Source organism: Corylus avellana, chromosome ca5 (genome assembly GCF_901000735.1).
Source record: "Corylus avellana chromosome ca5, CavTom2PMs-1.0".
NCBI classification, from domain to species: domain Eukaryota; kingdom Viridiplantae; phylum Streptophyta; class Magnoliopsida; order Fagales; family Betulaceae; genus Corylus; species Corylus avellana.
In genome coordinates this window covers 26,572,719-26,584,803 of record NC_081545.1, presented here as the reverse complement: position 1 = coordinate 26,584,803, position 12,085 = coordinate 26,572,719, and the positions used below count along the sequence as shown (strand labels likewise).

Here is a 12,085-nt window from a genome sequence, read left to right as displayed (position 1 = left end):
TATATATATATATATATATATAACAAAAATTGGTACCATTTGCAATTAAATCGACTTACTACTTAGCAAACAAGCGTATGATTTCACCAATTAAATTAATAATAAAATTTTAACAGAAAGGTAGGTTTTTCTAGATTGAAGTCCGTAATTTATATGAAATTTACCTATCCAAGTAAGTGGTTTGGCAATCCAAAATAAATTGTCTTAGTTGCATGTGCTGTAGTTTTTTTTATAACACCTAAGTTAAAACAGGCAAAAATTTATTTGTACATATAAGTGAGTCATTTGTTGCCCATTATTAAGGATGTCAATTTTTGATACTAAACCCTAAATAAAATTAAAGAGTTACAGTTGAGGAGTTTGACCCGTTTAATTTAATGTGTCGAATTAGCGTTAACCTATATAGTCTTATATTCATATCTTGACACGACCCGAACTTGATATGCAAACACAAATTGTCACCTATATCCATTACTAACAATTTATATAGCAAATAATTAGAGATTAAAAAAAAAAAACAAAAAGATATTGACTACTGACTAGGTTATAGGTGTCTTTTGGGAACTCCACCTACCATCAAAATTCAAAAGATTCTCAATTAGTTTACTTCATTACATAAGTTGTCTAAATATTCTTGTTGAGAAAAGGGGAGGAATTTCTTGAAAGAAATATTGGGTGGTCTTAGATCTATCTTAACCTCAAAAGGTTTTTCCTCACACTTATAAAGTGACCACCAGCTCATTCCACAATCGATGTGGAATAATCCCAACAATTTTTCTCTCACACATCAACCCTTGGGTCGTAGCAGTGACAACCTGTTTCTCCCGTGGACTGTTGGGCTGAGATTTGTTGGTAAATCTGGGCTCTGATACCAGTATTGGATGGTCTTGACCTATCTTAACCCCAAAAACTAGCTCAAGATGTAAGACTTTCTCTCACACTTATAAACTGATCACCAATCCCTTCTACAACCGATGTGGGATAACCCCAACAAGAAATTAAGAAAAGCAAAATGGGTTTAAATGCTGGCATGTTATGAAATTTTAGATGAAAAAAGTCGAGTTAAATTAGTGTAAACTAGTTAAAGAAAATGGATATAAAACAAATTACATAATCAAATAATTTATTGCTAATAATAGAGAGACGGGCTTTGGTTCATTCTACTACAAAGTTTGCTGTTTTAAAAAGAGAGAAATTACAAATGCAAATATTGTTTGAAGGTCCATCAAAAAGCAGTGAGAATAATGGGGCTTTAATTTACACAATTGGCTGCTGGCTACCTGCAGATTTTTTATTTAAATCATCTAAATTATTGCTGATAAAGACTCAGTCGTGTTCTTTAACCTTGAATAATCCTAGAAATTGTGAAATGATGGAGTTGAGTATTGCGATGAGTAAGAGAGAAAAGTGATATTTGGTCAAAACCAGAAATGTATAGTTGTACTGGGTAGTTGATAGATCGTTGTCCAGAGACTAAATGTAAGAAAGTTTTCATGGGCTTATTTGTTCAATCAAGTTTCAATCAAGTTTTGGACAGTTCGTCTTCCTGTATTGAAAAGTAAACTTTATATGGTCTCTCTCACATTTTTGCTCAAATTACTTACAATCTGAATGAAAAATTGTTGGGATCTAAATCCAAACAAATGGTGTTCTAAATGATTCAAACAGCAAGAAAATTATGAGGCCTGCTTGTTCGAACGAGTTTCAGGGCCTGTTTGGGATTGTGTTTGAAAGACTTAAAGTGCTTTTAATACTTAAAAAGTCCGTTTAAAGAAAAAAAAAATACTTGTTTGATAAAAAAAATTAAAAGCGTTTTTAAAGGTTCAAAATGTCTAAAAATGGCCAAAAAAATACTTTTGGCAAAAGTTTAAAAGTGAAACTTTTGCCCAAAAACTCTTTTTAATTTAAAAACTCTATTTCTCAAACGCAATTTTAAACAGACTCTCAGACCATTCATCTATTGTTCGATCGGATAGGTCTTAAAGAGAATATCTCACATTTCCTACCCCCAATTACTAGCTATCTGAATAGAAAATTGGGGACATCACTATTAGATTACTCCAAGCAAAAATTCAAGCCATTATAATTAGGTCGGAAAGCTTTTCAATAATGAAAGACAAAAAAGTTATACCTACTCAATTATGCCCTTTCAACTCCTAAACTTGGATTTTTTTTCCCCATGGGCCAGCACACCAGCACACCAAGCCCTTGGAAGGCATTATTTTATCGTCCTATCTTCAACCCTCCAACTACATCATTAGAAAAACCCCTTCAACTACATCAAATCTCCATATAGGAAAAAGAAAAAAAGAAAAATTGGTTACAATAATTCAAAAAGCTCTTGCAGATCTACCAACCTGCACCAACAGCTACGTTAGTGGCTTTCATGTCTACATCATGCTAACTTCTTTGCTTCATCTCTAAAAAAAATTAAACAATCAGAAGAAAACCACAAACAATCATTGCTATTTACTCTCCTCCCTTCCGTTTCAAGTCTTCCAATGTCATCTGTTCATGGCTCCATCATCAAAAAAAGATTGTTGAATCACAACCTTAAATTCCTTATCACCTTACACGAATATAATTTCAGGTACTGATATTTTCATCTACCTCTCATGTTTTCTCCCATAAAAACAGAACCAAACAGATCCCCTGTCTCCTCCTCTTCATCAAGCTCCCCTGTTTTTTTCCCTTCATCATATACCTAAAACTTGAACCCCATTATATATTCTCTGTGTCTGTCTTTCTTTTTCCCCAAAACAAAATTGAAGGCCATCAAGAACAATGAAGCCCAAAACCCAATTCTCCATCAACCTCAAGCTCATCCTCCTCTGCTCTTTCTTTCTCATCCTCCTCCTCCTCCTAGTAAGATCAAGCTTTTCATCTTACCAGGCACCCATCTCAGAAACCCACCTGTCAAACTCAACAGAACCCATTCAAGAGCCACAATCAACAACACCAGAATGCTCATCCCTCCTCTTGAAACCAACATGCACCAAAACCCCACCTTCCCTAGCCAACGCCCTCATCCACTACGTCACAACCAACATCACCCCACAACAGACCCTCAAAGAAATCTCAGTGTCAGCAAGAATTCTAGCAAAGAAATCGCCGTGCAACTTCCTAGTCTTTGGCCTCGGCCACGACAGCCTCATGTGGACCTCCCTCAACCACGGCGGCCGTACAGTTTTCCTCGAAGAAGACAAGGCCTGGATCGAGCAAATCCTGGAACGTTTACCCACATTAGAGTCCTACCATGTTTCATACGACACCAAAGTTCACCAGGCCGACGAGCTGATGAAGATTGGAATGGGAGAAGACTGCAAATTTGTGAGCGATCCCAGATTCTCAAAATGCCAGCTTTCCCTCAAGGGATTTCCCAGTGAAGTCTACGACATTGAATGGGACTTGATTATGGTGGATGCGCCAACTGGGTATCACGATGATGCGCCGGGGAGGATGACTGCCATATACACAGCCGGGCTGATGGCGAGGAACAGAGAGGAAGGCGAGACGGATGTGTTTGTTCATGATGTTGATAGAGTTGTGGAGGACAAATTCTCCAAGGCGTTTCTCTGTGAAGGGTATCTGAGGGAACAAGAGGGGAGGATAAGGCATTTCAATATTCCAAGCCATAGGACTCGCCAGGGGAGACCCTTCTGCCCGTAGAGCTCTCTCTCTGCGTACCCTTTAAATGTTCTTATATAAATTCATGGCTTCTCATAAGATATTTTACTTGAGGGAATTGGAGCTGTGGGATTGTCGTTTTATATATGATGTATATTTTCAGTTGTCGCTGATTTTTCCGCTGGATGATTTATATATTATTGAGATTTTTAGGTGGTGGGTTTATTTTTCTAGAACTTTGGAGGAGACCAGAGGCGTTACCGAGTCAATCAATGCAGGTGACTCTCTTTGATCCTTTTCCACTACCATTCTGTGTGAGAAATAGGTTTTGAGCCCAAGTGAGTAATCTAATTATGCATTTATTTGGGAATCATCTCTTTTTGCAATGAAGTTAGAAAGTACTATCTTATATATTATATTTTTATTTTACAATTATTTCATAATTTAATGAGCTAATATTCTTTTTTTAACGATGACTGATTAAAGGTTTTATTGGAACTACTATATCAACATGATAAGATATTTGTAGGAAAAAAATGTGATGTATATCATTACTATAATAGATTTACTATTATATTATGAGTAATGATATAAATCATATTTTTATTTTATAATTATTTTACAATTCTTCGTGATAGTATCAAGTACTATTGAATTAATCATTGTTTAAAAAAAAAAAAAAAAATCAAATGATTGTATGAAACACAAACATTAAGAAATAATTATAAAATAAAAATATAATAAATAGCATTGAGAATTCAAAAGATGCAAGCTGATATAGTGGGATCCCAAATTCAAAATAAATAATGTTACACATTCTCACTTTTTTACACTAATTTTCTCATATTTACATGTGGTTCTTATAAGTATCATCGAGTTAAAATTCAATAAAAATAAAAAATAAAATAAAATAATCATCACAAATTCAAAAGCTGTCCCATAAAATACAAGTACAACAAAGCATGCCCTAATTATTAAGGTGGTACAATTAGATTTGCTTGCCGTTTATATAGAAAAGGGTGAAAGATATACTCACTCATTCGAATAATAATTTAAGGAAAATTAAAGTCGTCTCAAATGATATAGTTTTTAAAATTATTATCAAATTTGATATAATTATTACTAAATTACGATCTATTAACAATTTTAAAATCACCGAATTTTTTTGTCCTCACTGCATCAATAGGAAAAGCGTATAACAAGGGTCATGTAAACAATTGTCAAATCATGTCTAATGTTTCACAATTGATAATGATCTACCAACTACCACTATGGATTGTCTCTTGGACAGGGGAAAATTATTCACCATAACATCATCATCACGGGTATTAAAAAAAAAAAAAAAAAAATCACTAAGGACAATAGCAGAGAAAAAGAAAAAAATATATATATATATATATATATATATATATGATCGGATCCGAAAAGAGTAATGATATCAATTAATTTTTTATTTTATTTTATAGATTGATTCAAATGGTTATATTAACGATACGAGATAGTTAAAAAAATAAAAATATGTTTCAGCAATAGTCTTTTATTTTATTTTATTTTTTCGAAAGTGTATTGGGGTTTCAAAGAAATAAATATAAATAATAACAACGAAAAAAGTACTAGTCACATTTGCGCTATTATTCTAAAATGATTAATCAATTTAAAGCTTTCATAAAACACTTATAAGAGAGTGACTTCCATACGGAGGTGGCACAAAGCCTCACCGCTCAGCACGTGACACTTCAGCATATTAGATAAACCTAAATTTAAAGAAAAACACTACCACACCAAATTATTTTATATATATATATATAAAACAAATAATTAAAAAAACCAATTAATTTTTGTTTAAAAAAAAAATACAAAAATTGAAGGGGTGGTTGGCTCACCCTACTGCGAGCCACCCCAGATGGGAGGAGGTGGTTGCGCGGCCACACCTACCCCATCTGGGGTGGCTGGTGAGCTACCCCAAGCCATGGAGTGGCTGCGCGGGCCACCCCTAGGCCATGGCGGCTTCAGCAGTACATTCTAAGTGGGACGGGTGGTCAAGCATGGCCGCTCTAAGACAGCCCATAGGGTGGCCGGCGAGCCACCCCATATGCGCCACCCTCACCCCTCCTGCACATTCTTAAAAAAAAATAAAAATAAAAAATTGAAGAAATCTTATATAATCAATTGTTTGGGGGCTTATATTCCTAATATGCTCTATTATGAGGTGTCAAATCATCATTAGTGGGCACAAAGGGGTGGCTTTGTGCCACACCCGTATAAAAGTTATTCTCTGAGCACTAGCAACAACTTTCCTTCGAGTTTCCTTAAATGTAAGAAATCATATTACTTTTTGATTCCATATATAAATAAGCTTCATAATAGGTTGCCTTATCATTTTTATGTATCATTTAAATATTCCTTAAATAAAATGGGAAAGAGAAAGAAAAAAATACATTTAAGTATTGTTTCAAATAAATGTTAGAGTTTATATTAAAATAAGGGTAATTGTATAATAAGTCCTTGAGTCAACTCTCCAAAATTTTTAAATCCTTAAGTTTTGTCTTTCAACTTTTTACTCTTTGGGTCAATCGAAATGATAATAAAATCTCTGCCGTCAAAATTTTTTAACAACCATTAGTATGAGTCAAAACGCATCGTTTCACCTCATTAAAGTATTAATTTTTAATTTTTTAAAATTTAAATCTAAACATAAAAAAAAAAAAAAAAATTTAAAAAAAAGAAGTAGAAAGAAAGGACAAGGGTGGCCAAACCACCCCAGCTGTGGCCGACCACCCTATTTGCCTCGGGTGAGCTCGCCACCCCGCATCACTCCCACCAAGGTTCTGGGGCAACCACCCCATCACGGCTCAGTATGGGCCCAACCACACCACGGGTTGGTTCTGGTAATGAACCACCCCCACATGGCCTGGGTGGTTCGACCACCCCATATGGTCGGCTCCTGGGGTATTTCAACCACCCTCTACAGCCATGTATTGGCTTAATTTCTAGAAGGGCTTCCAACCACCCCCGTGGCCTAAGTAGGTGGTTTGGCATTTCGAGGGTTTGGCTCATGGCCCAACCACCTCCGCGGCCCAAGTGGGGTGGTTCTCTATCCCCTAGGGCTAAACCTCAACATTTTTTTTGAGGGTTTCACCCTTAGTGGGTGGCCCAACCCCACCCTTCGGCCACGGGTGGTTCGTCACCAGACGGCCGGGACAGCCACCCCCCAGCAAACCTGTATCTACCGGTCCTTTCTTTAATTCTCCTTTAATTTTGATGAATTTTAAAATAAATTTAAGGGGAAAATTAAGGCTTAATTCTAAAGCCGACAAAGATTTTCAATCTCGAACACTAAAGCTTTAATTTCTTGCAATCTACTCCCCTTCAACGTTTCATTCTTAATTTATTCAATCAGATTCAGCTTTTTTCATATTGCCCCTAATTTTTATTTTTTATTTTAAATTCAGGGTGGCTGTAGCTACCTCTTTGCGCATTTGGCCATTTTTGCACCCCAAATTTTTTTTTTTTCATAAAAAATAAAAAAATAAAAAAACAATCAAGGGCAATATGGGAATTTTGGGATAATATTGGTCGAATTGAAAAAAATTGAAACTTTGTGGGGGTGGATTGCAAAAATTGAAACTTTGATGTTCGAATTAAAAAATGCTATCAACTTTGGGGGGTAAACTGTAATTTTCCCTAAATGTAAAGAAATTAATATTTTAATGAGGTGAAATGGTGCGTTTTGACCAAGACTAATGGTTGTTACAAAATTTTGACGGCAGAAATTTTATTGTCATTTCGATTGACCGAGAGAGTAAAAAGTTGAAAAAACAAACAAACAAACAAATAAACAAACTTAGGAATTTAAAATTTTTTGAGGGTTGACTCAGGGACTTATTATACAATTACCCTTAAAATAATGTCGAAAGAACTAAAAGTGCTACCCTCAATCTAGGATAATACTTTTGCTTTCCAGGGTGTTCCGTTGATACCAAGAGAATATGTTTTAGGTAATTTTTTGATGAGTTTTTCCTACATTTAGGAAAATGAATGAGATTTAAGGAAATTGTTGTTAGTGCACTAAGAGCCTATTATCCATAAGTATTATCAAGAGAGTATGTTTCAAGTAATTTTTTCTTTTTTCTTTTTTCTAATGAGTTTTTCCTATATTTAGAAATGGAATTGAATTTTAGTGAAGCTGCTTCCAGTGATTTAAGTAAGCAATGTGAGACTTAGAACATGTTTGTGATTGTGTTTGAGAAATAGAACTTTCAAGTCAAAAAACATTTTTTTTGGTAAAAGCTTCATTTTTAAGCTTTTACCAAAAGTGATTTTTAGCTATTTTTGGGCTTTTTGAACTCTTAAAATCGCTTTTAATTTTTTTACTAAACATGTATTTTTTTTTCTTCAAACAGACATTTTGAGTATTAAAAACACTTTTAAACCCCTCAAACACATACTAAAACAGGCCATTAGTACTCATAAATATATCTTATAAACTACTCACTCCTTATGTAAACTACTCATCTTCTTAATATGAAAACAAAGTGTTACACCCGACGAGAATCATGCAATGAGAGACAATCCACAATGCGCAAAAAATATTAATTTAAGCATATGAGTGTTCTCCTATCGATGAAACTAATAGGCTACTCATCTTCTTAATATGAAAACAAAGTGTTACTCCCGACAGAATCATGCAATGAGAGACAATCCATAAAGCACCAAAAATATTAATTTAAGCATACGAGTGTTCTCCTATCTATGCACCCGACTAGGTCACATGTGCTTATTCCTTCTTATTGCGGGGTTCTGTTCGCTTGGAGTACAATGTCCAACCACCTAATTGTTCATGTTTTATTCACCTCAACCGGGTGAGCAAAGCTCCAGCCATAGGCAAATTGTTCTAATATATTTTTAATTTTCTAAATGACCATTATATTGTAAAAATGATTTAAATTCACTTCTTTGTAGCCTGAGGTCCCAATAGACGTTTAAATGGAAGAAAAAAAAAAACCAAAAAAAAGAAAAAAAAAGACATTTTTTCGCTAAAATTGGTGCACGGAAATCCTGCTCCCAAACAGAGCATATAAAACCCACGTAGCCAAACAGAAACCTTATCGCCTGCAAACAACTCTCTCCCTCCGTCTCTCAGTGTCTCTCTGTAATTGAATACTAGCAATGGCGAAAACGAAGAAGCGGTTGATGTCGTCGGCGCCATGGAGGGGCGAAGAGGAGGCTGCCGAGGAGTTTCGGGACGCGAAGCTCAAAGTCACGAAGCAGCCTGGAGCCGAACCTGTAATGCACGTCCCTCGCAAAACCAAGGACAAGTCCAAGCGCCACGGTCACCAACATGACGACGATGATGATTCCCTCGAGATTGACCCCCAGCTCCGCTACAGCTTTCAGCGCAACTACCAGGTCTCTCTCTCTCTCTCTGGTTGGTAGTTGATTTTGTGTTGGGGTTTATTAATGAATTTTGTTTTTTGTTTTGTTTTTTTTTTTTTTTTTGTAAAGGATTGCGTTTCTCTGCTTACCCAATTGAGAGAATTCTTGATTACTTGCTTTAAAATTGTGTATCTGTGGTTACCCAATTCGTGGTTTCTTGATTACTTGCTTGCGGTTGTTTTGTGATTATTAGTTAGACCCTTTTGCAGAGTTGGTTGCTCATTGCTATTTCTTAGTTGTTTACATGGATTTGATTATCTGTTGTTTCATTTGTTTAGAGATGATTCTGTAAGTTTCCACATTTAACAAAGTCCTATATTCTACCAGTTGGGTCAAGGAACTTATTGCCACACTAAACCAAACAGAATAGAGTGTTTCAAGTGATGGACCATGGCAAGTGATGCTATTTTAAACATTTTCCTTTCCTGCGTAGCTAATTAGCAATACAATGATTTGTGTTCTCCTGTCTATACTATTTTAAGAGTTGCCATCTCCAACGTCCTTTGTCTGCATCAAAGCATGACACTTTTGTCTATGTCCACAAGATTTTGTTGATAAGTAATGCAAATTCATTAAAAGCGCAAATGGGCGCAATTCTAATACACATGAAGCATACAAGAGAGCCTCAAAAGTAAAGAAAATGACAGACAAAATTCCAAAACCTTAATATTAGAATCGAGCAAAAGCTATTCCATGCTACTCTCCATGTATAAAAGGATTGTAACTCATCTTCTTTGGCTCATCCATCCCAGTCTCATGATCTTCAAAGGTCCTTGTATCCAGCATTCTCCAAAGACACTACATCAAACACAATAGAGCCAACCTCCACATTATTAAAAGATAAAGATGACTTACAGAATTTGGGCTTTCAAAATCTGAAGCATAAATGAGGGAGAGATCATTTGAGTGCTAGAGCAATTTTGTTGCTGTGTCTCCTCTTCTGATTGGTGACTTGTACAGGCGCCTGCTGGCATTTAAACTTATGACCTCATCCTCCATCCCATTTTCATATTGGAATCATATGCATTTTGAGGAACAGATTTTTGGCAACTTTGTCTTCTATAAACTTGTGATAAAGATCTACTAAACATGGGCAATGATTGCTAGAAGTAACTCTGAACTCCTGCTATTCAGACAGATCAGTTATTTTATCTGACTGCTAAAAATAACCCGTAGAGCTTTGCTTGTCTTCTTTTAGTGTGGTGGCCTTTTTTGTGATTTTCACAGAGCAATACCAATCTGAATCTTTTAGGGTGGAATGCATGCAAGTGCATATTGCCATAACAGTCCTTCATCAGCAATGAGTGGGACCAGGTTTACTTGCAAGACATGGTCTTATCATATTCTGGATCATAAAATGCTTTATCTTGCATGTATTCAATTTGATTTTGGAAATAACTTTTCTACCGGCAGTTTTTTTTTTTTTTTGAAATTGACACTCTAGATGGTTGACTCTTGATATAATTGATGCATGAGGTGAGGTTTATGCATTGTGGTGTCTTCCATGGTTGTAGATTACTGAATTTGATTTGTGAAAGCAATCAACATTCTCATTGCTATTAATGAGTAAAGGCATGTTGGGGTATATCATATATTGTCTTAACATACCATAGCTTTTCAGTCACTCACTGCTTGATTAACGCAGATTTACATTTTTGTTTTAGTTGGTACTCAACAAAATTTTTACTCGATATCTATTCCAGTTGCTTCCTTTAAAGACGTTTGCATCTTGATTTGTTCTTACTTGAAATTGAGATATAATACGTTTTTGTATATGCAGTTTCTTCAACGGGTATTCAGCACTGACACCCTTGTGAAACCTCTTCCACCTGCCATGGCCTACAATGTTTCCCGCAACTTGAACTTCTTCACACGCATTTTCACTCAATTCTTTGGTAAGTTCATTCCTTGTGCTTTTTTGGTGGTGGAGAAGATGGAAATGATACAAATTGTGTGGTACAATCCAACAATTTGAACCTTTAAGTTCTAAGGATTTCTATTTGTAGCTCTCCTTTTCAGTGACTACAGTTTAGGACTTCTGTTCCCCCCTCCACACACGCACATAATCTTTTTCTTTCACTGAAGCTGGAGTAGGGGTATTTCTGCAGCATAATAAGTATGCTTGTGGAGCTTTTTTAATGCATTTGGGCCATCAGATCTATACTTTCACTAGAACTAATATTTTCAATGGCTCGACTCCTACATGTTTTCCGAAGATAAAAATTATATAAATTTAGGGAGACGGTTATGCGTCTCTATCTCTGAAATAAACACATTGTAAACAAATTAGTAATAAGAATTAGAAGTCTTAGATTGAAAGAGATTCTCAATGTCCAATAAAGGTACTTTCTCCTATCCCTCTCCCTTGTATTGCTTAGAAAAATTAAAAGGGTACTTTATCTCACCAAACTTTTAAGCTCAGATTGGTTGAAATTACGCCTGAAGCTGAATCTCGATTTTGATCCTTTCCAAGAATTAAGCTAATCTTGGTCTTATGATTGCACCCAAGTTCATTGGAAGTTGAAGGATTAGGTCATGCGATCAAGCCTTTGACATTCTTCCTTCCATTATTGTAAATTATAAGAAATGCTCAAATTTATGATTGCAAGCACAGGCTACCTAATTCTCATGTCTAATTTAATTTTTATGATTGATTGCATTGCAGATCCTGAAGGTATTGCAAATGCCCAGAAATCGCTTGGGATAGGACAGGAAGAGAAAGATCGTCGTGTTCGTTGAAACAGGAGGGGATCTAGTAATGCTGTTGAAGACATTATCAGAGATGTTAGTTGAACTCATTTGGTTTTTGACATTGTCAATAACTTTTTTACATAGTTTGTAAAATCTGAAGATTAAAAAAGCAATCTTTAAATTCAGCGAAATCCCTACTAGGACTGTTAAGTGAGCTAAGCGTCTCGCAAGCAAGCTCGGGCTTGGCTCGCATAAGCTCGGCTCGTGCTCAACTCGAATATTAAATGAAGCGTTTCATGAACACAAATCTTAGCTCGAATATTAAATGAAG

The 12,085-nt window shown here is 35.6% G+C and overlaps 2 protein-coding genes across 2 annotated transcripts; both read left to right on the top strand.

Annotated features, from left to right (window-relative positions):
* The first annotated feature begins 2,218 nt into the window (after positions 1-2,218).
* Positions 2,219-3,991, top strand: LOC132181356 (glucuronoxylan 4-O-methyltransferase 3-like). Its single transcript, XM_059594539.1, has one exon. It carries the CDS (start codon positions 2,785-2,787, stop codon positions 3,667-3,669), a length of 885 nt encoding a protein of 294 aa, XP_059450522.1. The 5' UTR covers positions 2,219-2,784; the 3' UTR covers positions 3,670-3,991.
* A 4,741-nt stretch (positions 3,992-8,732) lies between these two features.
* Positions 8,733-11,939, top strand: LOC132182282 (uncharacterized). The gene is made up of 3 exons (XM_059595480.1): positions 8,733-9,036; positions 10,844-10,958; positions 11,729-11,939. Exons 1-3 carry the CDS (start codon positions 8,797-8,799, stop codon positions 11,800-11,802), a joined length of 429 nt encoding a protein of 142 aa, XP_059451463.1. The 5' UTR covers positions 8,733-8,796; the 3' UTR covers positions 11,803-11,939.
* Positions 11,940-12,085: the final 146 nt, after the last annotated feature.

Bases quoted from the DNA above. Each gene is read 5' to 3' on its own strand.
- LOC132181356 (XM_059594539.1), top strand. From the start codon at position 2,785: ATGAAGCCCAAAACCCAATTCTCCATCAACCTCAAGCTCATCCTCCTC.
- LOC132182282 (XM_059595480.1), top strand. From the start codon at position 8,797: ATGGCGAAAACGAAGAAGCGGTTGATGTCGTCGGCGCCATGGAGGGGC. The intron at 9,037-10,843 runs GTCTCTCTCTCT...TTGTATATGCAG, and splicing joins GCTTTCAGCGCAACTACCAG to TTTCTTCAACGGGTATTCAG. The intron at 10,959-11,728 runs GTAAGTTCATTC...ATTGCATTGCAG, and splicing joins CATTTTCACTCAATTCTTTG to ATCCTGAAGGTATTGCAAAT.